At 45.3% G+C, this 20,187-nt stretch overlaps 1 protein-coding gene across 2 annotated transcripts; it reads right to left on the bottom strand.

Moving 5' to 3' along the window:
• Positions 1–601: 601 nt before the first annotated feature.
• Positions 602–19,439, bottom strand: SYPL2 (synaptophysin like 2). Of its 2 annotated transcripts, XM_081195105.1 has the most exons (6): positions 18,922–19,439; positions 18,646–18,717; positions 13,212–13,336; positions 7,585–7,789; positions 6,444–6,635; positions 602–4,055 (listed from the first exon to the last, which is right to left on the bottom strand). In XM_081195105.1, the coding sequence occupies exons 1-6, from the start codon at positions 19,411–19,413 to the stop codon at positions 3,927–3,929; spliced, it is 1,215 nt and encodes a 404-aa protein (XP_081051231.1). In that variant the 5' UTR covers positions 19,414–19,439; the 3' UTR covers positions 602–3,926. The 2 variants fall into 2 exon arrangements, with proteins under 2 accessions (XP_081051231.1, XP_081051232.1); XM_081195106.1 differs by lacking the exon at positions 18,646–18,717.
• Positions 19,440–20,187: the final 748 nt, after the last annotated feature.

The following is a 20,187-nucleotide window of genomic DNA, read 5'->3' as shown; positions in this document are numbered from 1 at the left end:
GCTCTGGCCTTGCTTGCTAGGGGTGATGGGAGTTGTAGCTCAACATCTGGAGGCCCACAGGTTGAGAAAGGCTGCAAACCCTCTGGAGTAGATTAGGGGATGGTGTGGCAGGCATGTGGTGGAAGATGAGGGAGGGGGCGTTCTGTTGCACACGCATAATGACTTAGCTGGATTCAACCAAATATATATCACAAGCAATTGCATGCCTACAATATCACTTGCGGGTCTTTATTACCTATTGTCTGCACAGAGTCTTAGAAAGGCAGAAATCATCCGTCAAAGAGATATGAAATGTCGGGATGTGCATTTGTTCTCTTACATTAATATCACAACCTTTCTTCTGTCATGGAACCCAAGGCAGTAAATGCATGGCGCCTTCCAGGCAATGCCCAGACCTACACCTTCAGACCATGTCATATGTTGGTGTAATGTATACAGTGCCACCTGCGGTTGGTGCAGAAGAAATGAGGGCTCCCAAAAACCTTTCATGCAGCTGATAGCCAGCATAGCAATAAATAATCAAGGAGATAACGGTATTTTATGAACCGGCCTGCAAAAGAGATCAAAGTAGAAACAGAAGGCAAGGACAAAGAAAACCAGCCCAAAGTCAGCTCTCCCTCAGAGCAAACTCTCTCGACACTTTATTAGAACCATACTAACAATCGTCAGGAAAGGAGAAAAACATGCAACATACCGCCACTAGAAGAGGAAATGATTGAGAGAACTGGGAGACCATGCCCAGGGCTGCTGGTCTCTACTCCACATGGTGGCATTTTCAGGACAGGACAGAGTATATTTTTGGCATTCCCTTCATTGAGCATCACTAACCACACCACTTCTCACACAGAGCTCTTGTACAGATTCCACACCTGCTCTTTTCTCACCCCTACTCAAAACAAATGTGTGGGGGAATCATAGGCCACAAAATGCAAAACTAGTACAAGCCGAGACTGACCCTTCCCCTTCTTCCAGTTACAAGTTCTGCTGGTCCCCAGTGATCTGCTTGAAGTCTGTTTTGTGGGGGCTCCATCACAGAGGAGGGATGTGTCACGTCTAATACGCAGCTAGGAGTCTGAGAGAGTTAGTCATACAGGATAACTGTGGTTTCAATGCATCGGGTGTATCCCAAAAAAGTAGAAAACCCACAAGGGTGTGAAATATCCTGCACCTGCTGTCTGCTCAGCTGCTCCCAACAGCCCTCTCCTGTGCTGTGCCAAATGTAGTGCTACAAGGCTACTCTATATATTATCTCTCTTATACATGGATTTATAGATAAATACAGAGAGAAACAAACTCACAGGAACTTGGGCCATGTGGAAAGTGATTTGCATGATCAATGGTATACAATTACCATTTCTTTTCCTGGAACTATTACTGAGGCCTTTATTCCTGCTTCTAGTATCCATCTACATAGAATATTTCCCATGTCTGAAGCAGCATTCTTTAGGCTTTGCCCACGGCTTAGACACAAAGGTCAGGTCTTCAGCTGGTATGCACCACGCACTGTCAATTTATACTAGCTGAGGATCTTGGACAAATCTTTAAGAAATTAGAAAATATCCCTATAAGACACAAATGCGATACAAGATACACGTATCCTAACTTGGGGAGATATGGAGGGTTGATCTGTTTGTACACTCAAGGGCTACAGTGGCTGTAATGGTCAGTTATGGAACACACTACCATGCCAGAAGCTGATTCCTAAGCCTACTATTATAAAGTAGTAGCTTGTGGCCAGAAACATGGTGTGAATGGTGATGTTCGGTGAGTGGTTTTTAAAAAAGAATCACTGGGGAAAGTCCTCCTAAAAGACAGTTGGACTGAAAACTGGAGAAAAACCGCCCTCCTTCTAGCTAGTCAGCTTTCTTTTTGTATTGTACCAGCCCTTATGTTGCAAGAAAATCTGGACACTGCAACACAAGGGATGATTGTATGCTTCAGTCTTTGTGGCTTGACTGCAGACATGCCAGAGGATTCCATAAAGGCTGCTGTTCTGTAATGCTGGGGCAAGGGCAATAATTAAACTAGGGAAGAAGAAAATTACAAAATGTACAAAGAGGGTCTTCTTAGCGTAGAGGTCCCACACCTCATGAAGCACCATTAATATTTTTCCTTCTGCAGGAGAGAATTCCTCTCTCTCAGCACAAGGAGGAGAAAGAGAATAAGGAAATAAGAGAAAGTCAAAGACCTAACAAGGTCTGATATGAAAGATTTAATCAGCACAGAAGAACTCACCCTGCAACTTGCTACACCCCAACCTCCCAAAAAACTAGTTTCCCCCATCCAATATTAGACACATGGAAGTACAGGGATCTAAAGATTTGGGGTGCTTCTTTTCTATTTACTCATATAAGTTTTAGAAAATAGGCAACTAGTAGAGTTTGGAGTAAATGGCAGGCCAGGCTCCAGTCCCTTGTTTATGTCAATGGCATGATCAAAAGATGGAAGAAAATATGACAGCTCTCTTCACCTGAAAGTATCCGCTTCGTATACACAATAACAAAGAGTTTCTATGATTTAAAAATGTCAGATTTAATACTGTCCTAAACTGGTGGTCCCATCATTTGCTAGAGGGACATCCAGGGATACTGGAAGCTTCCTTAAAGATTCTCATCTTCACTTGGAGGCCTGGGATGCCTCAAGCCTCCATCAGAAATCTACAAGCAGCTGCCTACTGCCACACTGGAGTTAAAACGGGCGTTGGCCCGAGATAGTGGCATACATGAATTCACTGACAAACAATCCACACCACAAACTTGACAGCTCATCTGTTCCTGTTACCAGAGTGTTCAGAGGCCAGAACTAAGGTCATTAACCACAAATATTCTCAACAAAACAACAAGTTGTACAGAATTCCACCCTTCCCCTGCATGTTTGTCAACCAGAAGCGAATGCCCCAAGCCTCTTGGGCCCAAGTTTTATATCAAACTATCCTAGAAGCTGAGAAAAATTCCTCTAGGTTTTCATATTTAAAAGTTTGCATTTTAAAAATAGAACAGGACCTCAGAAGACACTGAAACAGGTATCCAGGGTTCACATCCTCTGTGTGGGGAAGGGTTTGCCTCCACTATACACACAAAAAACACAGGGAAATGGAGACCAAAAGCTGCCGATCAGCTCATACTGGTGGGAGTCAGCACTTGTGGCTCAATATGGACATAGTATACATCTGTGCATGACCTGAGAGGAAAGAAATAAAGGCACCAAAACTTTGCTGCTCAAGAGTGAACAACCCATCTGTGGGCAAACAGCAGCTCCAGCTTTCATCCAACTGAATTTAAGAGAAGCAGAGAGATATTTAGCACATTCATACCCCATTATGCAACAGAGAGAAACGCAACACACTCCTTCCTTCAATTGTATGAAAGTAAAAATATTCCCTTTGTATTTCTCCTTTATTTTGCTGCTAATCCCGGTGGCATATTGCCGCTTCTGCTTCTATTATGGCCGCAGAGTCGAAGGTGTACTTAATCTCAAAGGTGCTTAGATGTCCCAGGTTCTGTAGCACTAATGCCTTGGCTATCTCTATGCTGTTATCCAAATCTACCTGCATTTCTCATTATAAAGTGGTCTAAATCAAATGGGAAGGAACAATGCCACACACCCTAGGACTGGTAGTAGCCAATGTTACAATGCACAATAATATATGTTTGTAAAAAAATCTGAAGGCAGAAGAGGTTTTTTTGTAACCATGTACAGTCTGTGTATCTAGGACCACAAGAGGAGCCCCTGATTTCAGCCAGAGGAAGGCATTCCAGAATAGTCAGGAGAGAGAGATGCCAGTATGACTATTGGACAGCAGCAACAATTGGCAGAGAAGGCGTATTTCCTGCCCTGCTGTGAAATGGGATGAGCATGTACGTGAGACAAGGCACTGTTCCTGGTGGGGGAAGAGGAGGCTTCAGGAGTGAAGGAGGAGAGGTTCCTTATTGCTTATCAACAGCTCCTTGTTCAGCAGAGCTTTCCTTGTTGGTGGTCTGAGCATGCCAAGGGGTCTCTTTAAAAACAAACCAGCAGTTTCCAGCCCACAGTATAAAGTTGACAAAACCAAACAGCTGAGAAAGAAAGAGAGAAGTGCAGAGTTAATGTAGAAGCACTTGTAGCCGAGCTATCTGAGCAGACTGTATGTTGTAGAGGAGTGCAACCACTCTGGGCTGGAGCCAAATAATGAGGCAAATTGGGTTGATATGGAGCTCTTTTAACCCTTTCAGAGTCAAACTGCGATAGCAATAAAATGCCCTAAGCTGGATCAGTGTGTTACAAAACCTCATGTTGCTCTGTTTTTCAGTGCCCTATATGCCTATGTTTGTCTATGTTTCTCTACTCTAGGTCCTTGGGCTTCGCAAGAAGCAAGTTTGTCTAAATGCTGACCTTGGAGCACTGAAGAGCTGTGGATGTTTTTGGTGGTTTTTGTTGTTGTTAAAGCAGAACAATGATTTTTTAAAAAGAAAGTTAGACTCCGTTTCCCTCTCTCTCTCTCTCTCTCTCTCTCTCTCTCTCTCTCTCTCTCTCACACACACACACACACACACACACACACAGTCTGCTGCTCTGTTTGTGGCTGAGGGATCCTCAGCACTCTGCAGGAAGTATTAAGGACAGCCTCACCTTCTACCTCCTATTGGAGGACATAGCATCCCAACACAAACAAGCACTGGGAAAGCTAAGCTGGCCAGTGTGAAGATGCTAATATTTTCATCAATGTACAAGCAAGAATATACACCATTTGCCCACCTTTTAATTATTTTAAGGTATGAAAGAACAAGAGACAAAATCGTCTCCCACCCCCAAAAGATAACTAGATTTTGGTGTTTTAGCCTTATAAAAGCATTGCCCTAGTATGGCTTGTGCAGGAAAGTGAAACCCTTTTACTTTCCCTATAAAGGCTCCCGGGCCTGCGTTTTGGTAGAGTTAATCCACTTTGGAGGGGCTCCTGTGCTTTCATCTGCTTCTGCCAAAAGGGGAAAAAAGTTTATAGCCATTTTTAGATTTCCCATAAGAGTGAATGGGGAACACAGAGCTCCATTTTATACAGAGCAGCATAAAACCCGAATCACAGTTTGAAGTGGACAGAGAATCAAAAACAGATCCTAATTGTTTTTATAAGCAGATACAAAGCAAATTTTAAGGCCCATGCAAAACCTTAGTATGCTCACATGTTCTTCCTTAATGCCCTTTAATTTTCTTCTGTCTACTTCATCACTTTGGTCAACAAAGAGTAAAAAGTCAAATTTTCACTAGTTTTCAGTAAGTGTTTGTGAACAGTAGTGACTGGTGATTCTCATCCACATTTGTGAAGGCAAGGACCAAATGAGGTCAATAGTTATTTTAGAATCAATTAATCCATTAAAAAATGGCCTTGAACAGATGCCCTGTCTGTTTGTCTGTTCTTCAGGGGCTGAAATCTGTAGTTAGGTCATCACTAAGTTGCATATATTTTAGGCACTGCTGTACTCCATCACATATGCAATTTACACCAGCAACCGCTGTACCAGTACTTATTTAAGTACAGATTGGACAAGACTGTTGCCAGTGCTGAATAAAACTGTGAAATGCCCATAATTAAAAAAGAATCAGGAGCTTTATATTCAGTACATGCAGACAGGCTGTTCTTCATTGGTGTACACATCAAGAAGGGCAAGACTTCTGAAAGATGTACTTGGGAAAGAAAGATACCAACTGCATTTTTTTTAAAGGTTAAAATCCACTAGTTAGTAGCTGTTTGTTGTGTCTTGCTCCACCCCGCCGCCGCCGCTACGGCCACGCACTTTCCCCCGGAGCCCGCGCTGCCACCGCCACCACAGCCGCCACGGAGGAAAGAGGCACGGGGACATCGCCCAGGGCAAGGCGCGGGGCCGAGACGGCTGCGCGAGGAACCTGGATGGTGCTTCTCCTCCCCCCCTCTCGCTCTCCCTCTCTGCTGAAGCCAGGAGAGTCTTGCTCTCCCGGCTTCAGCAAAAGGAACCTGAAGCCTCCGGAGCACAGCAGGACCTCCCGCTGCATTCCGGAGGCTTCAGGCGGCTATCCCTGAAGCCTGGAGAGCGAGAGGGGTCGGTGCGCACCGACCCCTCTCGCTCTCCAGGCTTCAGCGAAAGCAACGTGAAGCCTCCGGACCACGGAAGGAGCACTCCCTCTGCGCTTCGGCAGATTCGCGTTGCTATCGCTGAAGCCAAGGAGCCTGCATTCGCTCCATAGGATGCACACACATTTCCCCTTAATTTTTGGAGGGAGGAAAGTGCGTCCTATACAGTGAAAAATATGGTACATCACTACCTGTAGCTTCAAGTTACTCAAAGGGTATGAATGTATGAAGTTATGAATGTGTATGAAACTAACCGAGCTCTATTAAAATCAGTGGAGCTACACTCTATAGGTTCCAATGCAGCTGAAGCTCTGCCATTCCCGCCCCCCCCCCCCAATATTGCTCCCCAGACAACTCTTACCACAGAGATGTTGGCCAGGCCCATAGAAGGTGTGGCCCCAGCATTGCATACAGCAGTTTTGAGTTGACACACTGACATGGCAGCAATGAGACTGGAAGGCCGCGTAGCTCCTTTCACATCTGACAGACCTTTGCCCCAAGCTGAAAATGCCACTAGCCAGAAAAAGGTAAATGAGACGGTCACACAGAAGTCCTAGGGGGAGGAAAAAACAGAGAAGACCACAATGGCTCCATCTCATAGAACAGACTGCCCTCCCTATTCCACCCAAAAGACGCAAGCATTGAGGGCCCTTGATGTTGGGTCATTGCTCCATTCCATCTCTCAGGCCCTTCACATGGTGGGTCTACATGTGCCAAAAGAGCCACATCCAATTTTTCCACAGCTACCTAAGACACTCTTAAATGATCTGCAAGCGATATGGGGTCATAACAATTCAAGTGGCTCCACACAACCCCAAGGGGAAGGAGTTTAATGACAGCATTAGATAGATAGTTTTTAACTAGTCTTTGTGCCATTGGGGGGGGGGCAGGAATGCTGTTCCAACTAAAGAAGGCCCAAGATTCCACCCTAAAATGAGGGGTGACCAGGGTAAAGGTTCCTGTACATTAAATAGTTGGGTAGAAGTAGGAATTCCAGAAGGTGCAGCTTGTCATGTTACAGCACTGCAGGAAAATACTTGTACAATGGTACCTCAGGTTACATAAGCTTCAGGTTACATACGCTTCAGGTTACAGACTTGGCAAACCCAGAAATAGTACCTCGGGTTAAGAACTTTGCTTCAGGATGAGAATAGAAATCGTGCTCTGGTGGTGCGGCAGCAGCAGCAGGAGGCCCCATTAGCTAAAGTGGTGCTTCAGGTTAAGAACAGTTTCAGGTTAAGAACGGACCTCCAGAATGAATTAAGTACTTAACCCGAGGTACCACTGTATATCAGGCACCATCCAGATCCACTCAATGCATAATATGGTTGTGTGAGCTGCTCCTCCGGATTGTCCCAAGGATAAACTGAATTAGCGAGTTTAGGGAAGCACTCCCTATTTGGATAGAGAGAAGTGTCTCTTATCCAAGGAGCGTTTTAGAGACTGGTTCTCTGGGGTTTAGGTCCTGCATCAAAGAGCAGAGAACCAAAGTGAAATCTTACCGCAAAAGGAAGCTTCTTATTTTCTTTGTAGAGTGAGTGAAACCGTAGATAGACTGCCAGAGCTGCCATGGTATACAGGAAAGAAAAAACACCCAAGGTCACAAAGAACTCAGCAGGTGCTGAAAAGTCTCCCAAGAGATGCAGTGTCCTTTTAGCAGTAGATCCTTCAATACAGTCTGGCATATCAAATGGAACCTTGTACAACCTGGTCAGGATGAAAAGGAAAGAGAAAGAAACATGTTTGGTACGACTTAGCACATCTGGTACAGAGCTACCTCTGACAAACAGGGGTGAGGGTTGAGACAGATGATAGCTTTTAAGCGAGTTAAAAGTAGTTGAGATTTATTTTGCCCCACTCTCACTCTCAGGTCAAATAGATTGTGCAAGGTTTTTGAAGCAGAACAAAACCCTGCAGCACCTGTTTATCAAAGTGAGATGAATGCACACACCAAACAGCAAACAAACCCCTTTCCAAAGTTCCTGTAGCTCTCTGGGAAAAAACACCTCAAACCAACAACCACAGCCTAGCTCCAGCCTTTCCAGGATAGAATCATGTCACTCTTCTCATTGGGGAATAAAACCATATCTGCATCTTTGCTTATCCTAATCAGAACACACTTATCGTAAGGCCTGATGACAGGTGGTGCCTTCTCTATATGGCTTGCTGCGATAGTACATTTCACCCTTACTCTGATGGAGCAAACCTCTTGGGTACTTATACAGCTTTCAAAAAGATACATGTGTGGTAGAGATGCTTTGACATGACTTGAACAAGACAATTCCTTGAAAGAAAGAAAAATAGCACCTCTCTGTTTTTAATTACATACTTGAGCTTTGGGGTACACTCTGTAGGTTTCCTCTAAAAGTATTAAACCAACTTCCTACCAAAACAGATACAAGGTGGAAACATCTATGAAAGACACCTCCTTCCTTGAAACTTACTGGGACTGTTCTGGCAACTACCACTTTGCAGGATCAGAGTTTTTTCCACCTTCTGCTTTCCAAAGACTCAGCTTTCCAAAGCAGTGACTTGGCTGATGCACAGAATTGCAATTTTCATTTCATACCCCATCTTCAAAGAGACCAAATATATCAAGCGCATGGAGCGCATATTAGCTGTTTGGATATAATTTTTGGTCACTAAGAAGAGCTATTACAGTTATCCATCTAGCTGCTATCGGGTGGTATAGCACCAGCAGCTCTCTACATTATATAAATAGCCTCTAGCCTTTTCCCACATGTGCCATTTGAACCAGGCTGGCACTGAAGTCAGAAGTTCTGTAGCTTGAGCCCTCAGCAACAGCTTCCAACATAAAACTGTGTTTACCGACATTAAAATCAGGAGGTTTCCACATTGCAGACAAGAACTATAAAGCCAATCTGCTTATCTGCAGCAGATCAAATGGTCTGCAGGTTATGTGAAGCTATTCTGCTTATTTTAATAAGCAAGAGCCCACAGAAATCATCTGATAATTTAGAGGGTAGAAAAAGGCAGCTATGATTCCAATGAAAAATGCAAACTTACCATGGGGCTTAAACAGAGAAAAATTAATGTTTCCAAGTCTGTCTAATCGCTAGCTTTTTATGTTTAACATACCTCTTAGAAAAGACATTTTTAAGCTCACAGGCTGCAGTTTAAGAAGGATCTAAGGACTTGTCCAGATAGTAATTTAACCATCAACACCTAAGTATATAGGGCTCCCTGCAATGGAGGCATGGCCATGACAGAACAGGTGTGAATTCCACCCCCCCAACCAAAAGGTAGCAGGGTTCTGTGATATACTAAAACACGAATAATAATCTAGAAGTCAAGCAGCAAGAAGAGCTCAGAGAATGAGAGCAAAAGCCTCCTTCATCTAAAGTGCTTCTCAACTCATACACAACACAATTCATTATTCCAAGCGACTGTTCACCAGATACTTCATTCTGTGTTTTCTCTGTTAGAACCACTACCACTCCTCCCAATTTGTTCTTCTTGTCAAAGGCATCTCAATAGACTTCACAGACTTGCCTCTATTTATAGCTATCAGATGTTGGCAGGGAAGCAAAGTTGCAGAGATAGAACCATGCTCAGATCCTACATACACTGAGTGTAAGATTGATTTCATTCTAACTTTGGCCATGTCTGTACTCATCTGACAAGTCTTGTGGTAGATCCCTAACATACAAATCATTTAATATTGCTAACTTCTTACTTTCCAAGAAAGGTAATCTCCTGATTTGGCATGGCAAAAGGACCTATGAATGCCCCCCACAATCTGACCCAGTCTCTTGTTTTTCGCAGTGGCATTGAACCCCAACACCACCTAGACTAGGACTTAGCAGAACATAGATGGTGGAAGGGAAAGAGGAGAGCAAGCAGCAAAAAGGAAGGGAGGGGTTATTGGTTTCTGTGCATTACTGTCTTGTCTTTATTATGCCTTTTGTGCTTTGATCCTGTATTTTCATGCTGTGAACTGCCCTCAGATCTACAATTGAAGGGCAGCACACAAATTTAATAAATAAAATAATTTTAAAAACATATTTCACATGCTTATATGTCTCTCAACAGATGACAGACGCATCAAGTCAGTTGCAGCTTTTAAGTTTGCTATGAAGGGCATAACCCTCCTTCCCAAAACAAATCACAGAGCACTGAGAATTTACAAGTACAGTGCTGTCCAGACAGCTTTCCCTATGCAGGTCCTCCAGCAGTGATTTTGAAGGGGTGTGTGTGTGTAATGACAGTCAGTGTGGGGGTTTTTGCTTTGGATTAGTTCAGAAGACAAATTCCTGCTAGACTCTGATCTGCTATTCCTCTGTCTAGCAGTTATTAGCACAGAGATCTTATTGTGTCAGGTGCACCCATTCATTTAACATTTATTAAACTCTCCAATGGTAATGCCCTTAGAAAACTCCTTCCTTATCATTTCAGCCCTGAGCGATCACCCCAGTATCAGTGGAAATACAATATAATGCATTTAAACCCACACACACACACAAAAGGAAGAAGGGGGAACTCAAAACACAGTTGAAACAACACTGGCTAGAGCTCCTCCTGAAACAAGTCCAAGGCCAATGAAATCCTCCAAGAAGTGTTGGTGTGTTGGGAGGAAAGCATCCTCATCTCCTCCTTGGTGGAGGAGCATTGCAGCAACAAAATTGCCTGCAACCAGGGAGTCTCAGGAACCTGTCCATTTTAAATAGCTATGCTTGGACAAGCTGGAAAAGGTGATACTTGCCTTAAAGGGCACCTAATGAGGGAAAACAGGGGGGCTGGTTGCGCTGTGGTTTAAACCATCAAGCCTCTTGAGCTTGCCAATCATAAGGTTGGCAGTTCGAATCTGCACGATGGGGTGAGCTCCCATTGCTTTGACCAAGCTCTTGCCAACCTAGCAGTTTGAAAGCATACCAGCACAAGCAGATGGAGAGGTACTACTGTGGCAGGAAGGTAAATGCCGTTTTTGTGTGCTCTGGCACTCATCAGTGTGTTCTGTGCACCAGAAGCGGTTTAGTCATGTTGGCCACATGACCTAGAAAAGCTGTCTGTGGACAAACGCCAGCTCCCTCAGGCTGAAAAGCGGAGATGAGTGCTGCACCCCATAGTTTAATTCAACTGGAGTTAACCGTCCAGGGATCCTTTACCTTTTTACCTGAGGGAAAATGCCCGGGACAGATGGACTCCTCTGATATGTTCTGGTGTCCTGGGGAAATGGGGCTGCCCACATTCAAAACACAACAAGGAATTAGGGGAAATTAGGATATGCCCAACAGGGAATTATGGGAAATATTAAACTGATGACCCAATTCTACAAACTCACTGCTTAGAAGCAAAAACATCCCAATTAGCAGTGTTCACTCATGAGGTTCTCTGCAGATCACCAAAAATGGCACATTAACACATTTTCTAACTTATCTTGCAATGTGACAAGAATTTCTCTTCATTGCTAACATGGCTGACAACTGATTTTGTCAAAAGCCTATGTCCAAAAAGGGAGCATAAAATAGGTAGGCGTATGGCAGTCTCTGACAAGTGGATAGAAGCTGAACCCTATGTATCTAAGGGTGCCATCTCCCTTACATTCCCATTAACAGAACTATGTTCTACAGTATCTTCTTGATGGCAATGTCTGTTTACCTTATGATGCTCACATAGACAAACATGTCAGAAAAACTAACAGTGTCTTTCTCTGGTTCTCTTAAACAGTATATTTAAAAACAAAAAAGTCACATTTGAACTTGCAAGGAACAGGTCTGATGCATTCTGTAACTACTTTCTTTTGCTAGCTTCCAAACAATGGGTGAGTTATAGTCCATATTAAAGCAAATATATATTCTATTTCATTGCTGATGCTTTTACTGTATTTGTTATTTGCTGTTATTAAATGTGTTGCTTTAATTAATCTGCATTTTAGTATTTGTAAGAGTGGTGTGTAAATGCTTTGATTGGTTAAATAAATATGTTACTTCGCCTTAGCATAACTATTCTTCTGTGAGCAAATTCCTACAACATTGGGGGTTGCTTTATTTAGGAAAAAGGTCGGGGAGCAGGACACACAATAGAGATGTATAAAATTAAGCACGGTGTAGAAAAAGCAGAGAGAGAGAGAGAGAGAGATTTCTCTCCCTCTCTCAGAATACCAGGACCCAAGAGTGGCTTGCCTGGTGGGGCAGAGGCAGAGCAATGCTGCTACGTAATGGCAGGGTGATAAGGCAACAAGGTCATGGCTTGTGGACAAACCATAAGAGGCAATTCAGAGCTCCTACTGGTTTGTCCTCACAACCCCAACCTCACCATCTCATTCCTACCAGTAAGTGGCAGTGATGCCACTGCCAGCAGGCTTCTGCAATGAAGAAGATCTAGAACAAACAAAGATCTAGTGGGAGATCTAGTACAAAGTAGCCCTTCCAACTCTGAGTCACCAACTTAGATAGCTTTGAAAGAGGGTTAGGCAAATGCACGGAGGATAAGGCTACCAGTTGCTTCTAGTAGCAATGTCTATATGCTACTTCCAATATCAGAGGCAATAAGCCTCTAATTACCAGGTAATGGGGGTAATGAGTAGACATGGTCAATTATGTGTGTGTCCTGCTTGGGGACTGAGTGAACAGAATTGCCTGATGAGATGGTCTTTTGGTTTGATCTAGTAGAGTTCCCCTCACGTTGGAAGAACCATAAAACTAGTTGCATACACCCCAAGGGGGACTTTGTGTTTGTGTTTCCATATCGGTGCCCCTGTATGCTGCAGAGCAAACCAGTTCTGAAATCAAAACAATTTACAAAATTGGTTTGAGGTGTTGCGTTGGGGGCGGTTGTTCAAGGTAAATTAGGGGGAAAGGAAATCTTATTAAGCCTGCACAAGCCCTTGGCATGCCTAACCCCAATAAACCACACAATTCTCTCCACCCACCCCCCCAATGTGTTTTGAGTCATTTCCTAGAAACCCAGAATTTTAGAGTTGGGATACTCTGGAGTTTATCCAGTACAAGCAGAAATTTTGCAACTAAGTTTCATTTCTTCAGGAAGCCTTTCCAAACACAGGCAATATGAGGTGCTAGAAACAGAATCATAAGGACCATGATGTACCTACAATGTCCAGCTCCACATAGTATCTCCCAAGTTAACACTCAGTAAGACTCCCATTTACCTGAAAGGATATCCAAACTGCACAGTGATAGCAGTTGTCTCTTTAGGACTCTCATTGCATTTCACAGTAGCCCCTGTTTCTGCACTGAAAGAACCACAGGCTCCAAAGGCAAATATGGCAAAGAGCTGGAGGAGAAAGCAAAGGAGTTTAGAACTAAATGTGTCCTAGTTGGTAGCAAACAGTGGCACAGGCTCTGGCATCATGCAGGACAACAGATCTGGCATCAGCTGCTATGAACTATCCAAGACCTAAAAAAATCACAATCATCCAGGCTTGTCTTGCAAAACATTAAGATCAGCTCACATGCAAGCCACAATGATAAATGCCACAATCCATGTGCAATCCATGTGCAAAGCTAGCCAATTAATTGGGGGGGGAGGAGAGAAGCAGGCAACATATTACTTTTCATTGAACTATTCATCTTTAATATAATACAACCCAAGATACCGGTAGTTAAATATGGTTTTTTCTTTTAAAAAAATATGCTTCTCATCTGGGTGTGTTATCAGTAACCTCCACAGTACTAAGTACCTCTCCACTACAATGACAGTAACAAATAAATGTCAAGCTGGATTATGCAGAAAACCAGATTGTGCTAAGGTTCTTAGGTAGAACTTACTGGTTTAAAGAAAATGAATCTTGGGAGTTTATTAATTTCTACAATTATCTGGTACAACAACTGAAAGAGGTCAATTTTTATAAAAATTAAAAAGTAATTTGGTCCAAGTTCACCACCAAACTATATACCAAAGAACAGTTGTTCTCTACACGTTAATAGTTTTTTATTATCAGTACCATTAACCAAGAGTTACATACAATCAGCTCAAAAGCAAATGCCAATGCATTACAAAGCAGAAGTCTGAAACTTAAAATCTCTCTAAGGGTTATTCCAGTTTAGCATATCATGCCAACCAAGAATATACATGCACCGAGATCAGTATTTTGTTTTGCTATTAGGCCCAAGCATGTCTACATACCGACACAGGCCCATACAAACCTAGATTAGGCCTTTTAAGATGCTTCAGCATTACAACAACAGCAAAAAGAGTCAGCCCTTGCCCCTCTTTTGGTGTATCGGTGCTGCATTATGACACCTAGGTGGTACCAGTGGACAACAGGCCCAGCAACAGCTCAGTTGATAGGATCAAAGCTGCTAAAATCATTGCATATAGCATTCTTGAGAATTAAATGCTCAAACATGAAAGGAACTTGCAGGCAAGGGATATAGCTTTAGCGCTAGTCACTCGTTGCACCACTACAGCTGAAGAACTTCAAAACTTGGCCGTCCAAATACAAGTGCAGGGAAAATGAAACCTATGTGAAATCTGCAAACAAATGAGGTGGGGGCCAGGGCTGCAGCTGTTCATATTTCCGACTATGATGGAAGCATAAATAAAAAATAAAAATAAATTAATAATGCATTATTATTCCACAAGGGAGCAACTATTTTCCATGACCTCTGTTTCTACACTTGTTCCTGCCTTCTGAGAAGCCAAGAGGCCTGGACTAGTGAGTTTGGGCCAGAGAAGTGATCACTATGGCATCCTACATCGCTGGTAGAAACTGAATGAAGCGTCAAGCTAAAAACGTCATCGTACAGCAGGGGTAGGCAACCTAAGGCCCGGGGGCCGGATGCAGCCCAATTGCCTTCTCAGTCCAGCCTGCGGACGGTCCAGGAATCAGCGTGTTTTTACATGAGTAGAATGTGTCCTTTTATTTAAAACGCATCTCTGGGTTATTTGTGGGGCATAGGAATTTGTTCATTATTATTTTTTTCAAAATATAGTCTGGCCCACCACCTGGTTTGAGGGACGGCGGACCGGCCCACGGCTGAAAAAGTTTGCTGACCCCTGTCCTACAGTCTGTTCACTAGCCAGTCACATCAACCGACTCCTCCCTCCAGAACTATATAATCCTATCTAAGATCTACATTCATTCAGCAGTTCATGACAGCACCATACTACTCATCGAAGTACTGTATCCATTATTTCCAGGGGTGGAGGGGGAGCTAAGACCAAGCTGCAAGCATAATTGACTGAACTTAACAAAGTAAGCAGCAACAGTCCAAATGCTGAACTGGTGTAGATTTGAACTACACCCAGTTTGGGCCAAATACATAGGCGCCGACTCCATGGGGCTTGAGGGGGCTCGAGCCCCCTCAAAAAATTTTTTGGGGGGGCTCAGCCCCCCCAATAATCTCAGGCGGGCGCCCTTCCAGCAGAGCGCCGCCGCCGTCCCCCGCCTCCTCCTTCGCCAGCCAGCCAGCCGCGCGCCCTAATCGGAGAGCCCCGGCTGGAAATCCCGCGAGAACAGGGGAATCCCGACTGGCCACACCTCCCAGCCAGCCAATCGGCTGGCTGGGGGGCGTGGCTTGCCCTATTTAGGGCCGGAGCCACTTTATTTGCATATTCATGAGCTTATTTATTATTCATGAGCTTTCCCGGGCCCCCCCAATATTTTTTCTAAGTCCGCGTCCCTGGCCAAATATGTGGAAGAAGTGTAGAAGGAAATAGGGACTGAACTGAAAACAAAGGCATTAAGGGATATGGCCTCTGTTTCTACTGAGATCCTGCCCTTTGTTTTCCAGGTCTATAAATTGGCAGGACACATAAGAAAAAGATTTTATATAGGATGAATAATGCTGCAATAGAGCAAAACACCACCTTCACCGTACCATCACCACAACAGATGGCCTGATCAAGTCATGCACAAATGCTTCCACAATCATTGGGGGTGGGGGGAGAACATGCAAAAAGAGATCCTAACACAGCACAGGAAAACTACTTATTTAATTATACCATGCTCCTTCAGGAACTATTTGTATTATTATCCAAGCTGCATAATTGGATGCTACTAAGACTATTTATTCCATTCAAAGAATCCAAAACCCATTTTAAGATCTCAAGTCTGGTGCTTGCCTTACTCTTTTTTTTAAGGGGGGGGGAGGAGCCATCAATGGATGCCTCTCTCTTTTTAAGTCACATACGTTTTTGGCCTATGCCCCCAAATGAAAACCTCTTAAGACTGATTTATACCACCAGGCAGGCTATAGAGACTTAGTGAGCTATAGAGTTGGCCAGACAACATAATGGAATGTGAAATGTAATCTGTTGCTTATACAGTGGTGCCCCGCAAAACGAATGCCTCGCAAGACGAAAAACTCACTAGATGAAAGGGTTTTGCGGTTTTTGAGCTGCTTCGCAAGACGAATTTCCCTATGGGCTTGCTTTGCAAGACGAAAACGTCTTGCGTTTTTGGCAAGTTTGTTTCCTTTTTCTTAACACCCTTAATACAGTTGCGACTTGACTTCGAGGAGCAACTCATAGAACGCAGTGTGGTAGCCTTTTTTGAGGTTTTTGGCGATTTTTGAAGCTTTTCCAAAACTTTTCCGACACCGTGCTTCGCAAGACGAAAAATTCGCTAGACGAAAAAACTCGCGGAACAAATTAATTTCGTCTTGCGAGGCACCACTGTAGGGAGAAGAGCCATATTCACAAAAATTGAGGTGCACACAGAAATAACCAAATAGGCAAATACTGCACATCAGAGAAGGCATGGACACTAATACTGCTTCACAGAAAGCAAGTCATTGTGTTGTCATTAGTCTTTGATGCTGTATTGTTCCCATGATCCACTGCTTTAATCGGCCAATTTTTTCATGCGGTCCCCACTGATGCAGGTATGGGAAGCTACCAGGTATCACTGGACACCAGCTGCCAGCAGTCCCAACCCACTCGGCCAGTTGTCAGAGATGATGGGAGTTGTAGTCCAATGACACCTGGGGACAGTCTGGAGAAACAGGAAATGTTGCCTTGCCCTGCCTGCCCTTGTCACTGCCATACCTGCTGGAACTGGTGTTGCTTCTCTGCCTGCCCTCCCACTGGTGTGGAAGCTGCGCCAGCACTGGCGCCAATTTTGGGTGAGATCTCGCCAAAATCACACAAGATCTTGCACACTCTGTAAGATCTCTTGCAATTTCAGCCAATACCAGCATCGCATCTGGTGCCTTGGTGGCTCCTGCCACCTGAGGCAGGTGCCTCAGTCTGCCTAATAGCAGAGCCTGCTGTCTGAAGGGCAACATATCCCCCATCCCTGTCCTATAGCAACACCTGTAGAGTCAGAACTGTGCTGGTTGGAGCTGATGGGACTTGAAGTCCAAAGTAGATGGAGGACACCAGATTGGAAAAGGTTCTCTTATGCTCTTCAGCATTTGTGATGTGTCCACACTGACCTTCAACCTATCCAAGACTGCACTTTCTTATGAAATGGATGCCAGCTCAGTTCTGTTTTGTTACTATCAACCCTCTGCCTTTGATTTAAGTTTTGTCACCAGGTAGCTGTCGAGTGGGGACGCGGGTGGCACTGTGGGTTAAACCACAGAGCCTAGGACTTGCCAATCAGAAGGTTGGCGGTTCGAATCCCCACGATGGGGTGAGCTCCCGTTGCTTGGTCCCTGCTCCTGCCAACCTAGCAGTTTGAAAGCACATCAAAGTGCAAGTAGATAAATAGGCACCGCTTCAGCGGGAAGGTAAACGTTTCCATGCGCTGCTCTGGTTCGCCAGAAGTGGCTTAGCCATGCTGGCCACATGACCTGGAAGCTGTACGCAGGCTCCCTCGGCTAATAAAGCGAGATGAGCGCCGCAACCTCAGAGTCGGTCATACCATCTCCTTTTGGCCAAAAGGGGGGTGGGATCCACTTGAAAGACCTGTCATGTTGTGCCAACATGTGCATTTAGTGAAAGTAAATGCAGGTTCCATGTGTTACAACTGTATTGTGGAGCTACTTAGGGAAAAGTACATATCTTAGAGTTTTTCTTTTCTTGTAGGTGAGAACAAGGGCTCTTCCCTTTTCAAGAAGACATTTAGCTCTAAATAAGGCTCATTCAATTCTCATTCTTGCATTTTCCTGGCCACCCATTAATCTTAGGGAAATACCCCGAGCCCCTCCAACCCTTGGGCTCCAAACTGGGGACTAAATAAGACCAGGGCTTCTAAGCTCCCCTTGGGAAGCCTGAGAAGAGAGCGAATCCGTGAGCTCAGGGACAAGTTAAGGCGCGGTATGTGCAGGATCAGAACTCCAGAAAGGTTAAACCCGCCCGAGTGAAATGTGAGCGCTGCTAACGCCAGCTCCCATGCATACCCCAGTCCACGAATCCAGACTCCTTGCACATAGAAGGGCTGCCTTAGAGGGCAGGCACTCGGGCGTCTCCCTCCCGCCTCCCTCCCAAGTCTGCCCCTGCACGCCGCCTCCGGCTCGCAGCCAGAAAGTCGGCTCGCAGGGTCCCACCGCCGGAGAAGGGACGCCCCCTTTCTTCAACTCCCCCTGATCTCCGAGGGCCTGGTCTCTCAGCGCGTTTGCTGGACGGCAGCGTCACCTTCCTCTCTCTCGCACCCCCCCCCCAAAAAAAAAGGTTGCACGGGAGGCCGAACTTACCCACTCCAGCACCTTAATGAATCCCAGGGGCTCCTCCAAGCGCCCCCAACGCAGCCCCAAGAGCAGCTGGGCCTGGCGAGGGAAGCAAAAAAAGGGGGGGAAGGAGGGAGAAACAAGGGCAGGGAGTTCAGGTCAGCCAGGAGGGAAAGCCCAAAGAAGAGGAGGAGGGAAAGGGGCGTCGGAAAGAGGAGAGAGAACAATGCGGGGGAGGGCGCGGGGGAGGGAGAGAACAGAAGAGCGACGGGGAGAGAAAGTAGCCAAGAAAGGGCGCCCTACCACCGGGCTCTGGGACTCCTTGTCCGCCGCCGCCGCCGCCCCCCTCTGGGCTCTGGGCTCCGACATTCTCGGCGAGGAGCTGCTGCTGGTGGTCGTCTGCACGGCAGTGGCTGCGGGGAGCGCGGCTTCCTTGCTTCTCCGCCGCGCGGACGGAGGAGTGGTCCAGGCGAGGGGAGCCGGGGCTGACGACGGCCGGGGCTGCAGAGGCGCCTGCTGCTGCTGCTCCCTCCTCCGCGGAGCTGCGGGGAAAAAAGCCCCGTCGAAAGTCCTGTCAAACTCGCAAGTGGAGGCGCGGGTGGGGAGGGGGAGAGGGAGCGCGTCACGCGGCGGCGGGCGCACATGGAGCTTGGCGCCCCCCCCCCGCGGGCTGTGGGCGGAGCCTCTTGCTTGGCGGCTCCGCCTTCCCCCTCGAAGGGACGGGCGGCGAAGGCGATCCGGATCTGCTCTGAAGTCTTTCTTAAGCGGCGTCACTCGTCTCGAGGGTTGGGACATGCTGGTGGGGCTTCTTGACTGACAGCGCAATCCTAGCCATATTTGTTCAGGTGTAAGCCCGGCATTGTTATGGGGGTTGGACTAGATGGCCCTAAGGACCCTTCCAGCTCTAGTAAAATCAATCAGTGTGGAATCAGTGCTTTAGGTAACGTGGGGTTAGGATCTCAGCCTCAGTGCGGGCACAGAAAGACCACCAAACTCTGATGAAGTTTTGAAAGCCTGGTTGTTTCATCCAGTAGCACCTTAAAGACCAACTAAGTTAGTTCTTGGTATAAGCTTTCGTGTGCATGCACACTTCTTCAGATACACTGAAACAGAAGTTGCCAGATCCTTCTACAGATAGGTAGCCGTGTTGGTCTGCCATAGTCAAAATAAAAAAAATTCCTTCCAGTAGCACCTTAAAGACTTAAGTTTCCAGTAGCAACTTCTGTTTCATTGTATCTGAAGAAGTGTGTATGCACACAAAAGCTTATACCAAGAACTAACTTAGTTGGTCTTTAAGGTGCTACTGGAAGGAATTTTTTTATTTTGACTATGGCAGACCAACACGGCTACCTATCTGTAACTGGTTGTTTCAGTTGTGCTGTAGCACTTATAAAAAAAAAAGGTGGCTAATATCTACTAAACTAAACTAAAAGCATGTTAAACTCCAAGCAGCAGACTTTTAAACCAACGTGTTGTACTGCTGCTGTTTGCTTAACAAAATTCAGTAAGAAATTTTGTTTTCAAAACACACAACTGTTTGATGGGGAGGAAACCATGTAGGTGACTTGC

The sequence above is a fragment of the Podarcis bocagei genome (genome assembly GCF_964188305.1).
Source record: "Podarcis bocagei genome assembly, chromosome: 5".
NCBI classification, from domain to species: Eukaryota; Metazoa; Chordata; class Lepidosauria; order Squamata; family Lacertidae; genus Podarcis; species Podarcis bocagei.
The sequence above is the reverse complement of the archived record's forward strand: the minus strand, read 5'-3'. Positions and strand labels throughout refer to the sequence as shown.

Excerpts from the sequence above, each read along its gene's own strand:
- SYPL2 (XM_081195105.1), bottom strand. The coding sequence starts at position 19,413 with ATGTCCCAACCCTCGAGACGAGTGACGCCGCTTAAGAAAGACTTCAGA. Across the intron at positions 18,718-18,921 it reads AGGAGTCCCAGAGCCCGGTG|GCCCAGCTGCTCTTGGGGCT; the intron begins GTAGGGCGCCCT and ends TTCCCTCGCCAG. Across the intron at positions 13,337-18,645 it reads TCATTAAGGTGCTGGAGTGG|CTCTTTGCCATATTTGCCTT; the intron begins GTAAGTTCGGCC and ends TTTCTCCTCCAG.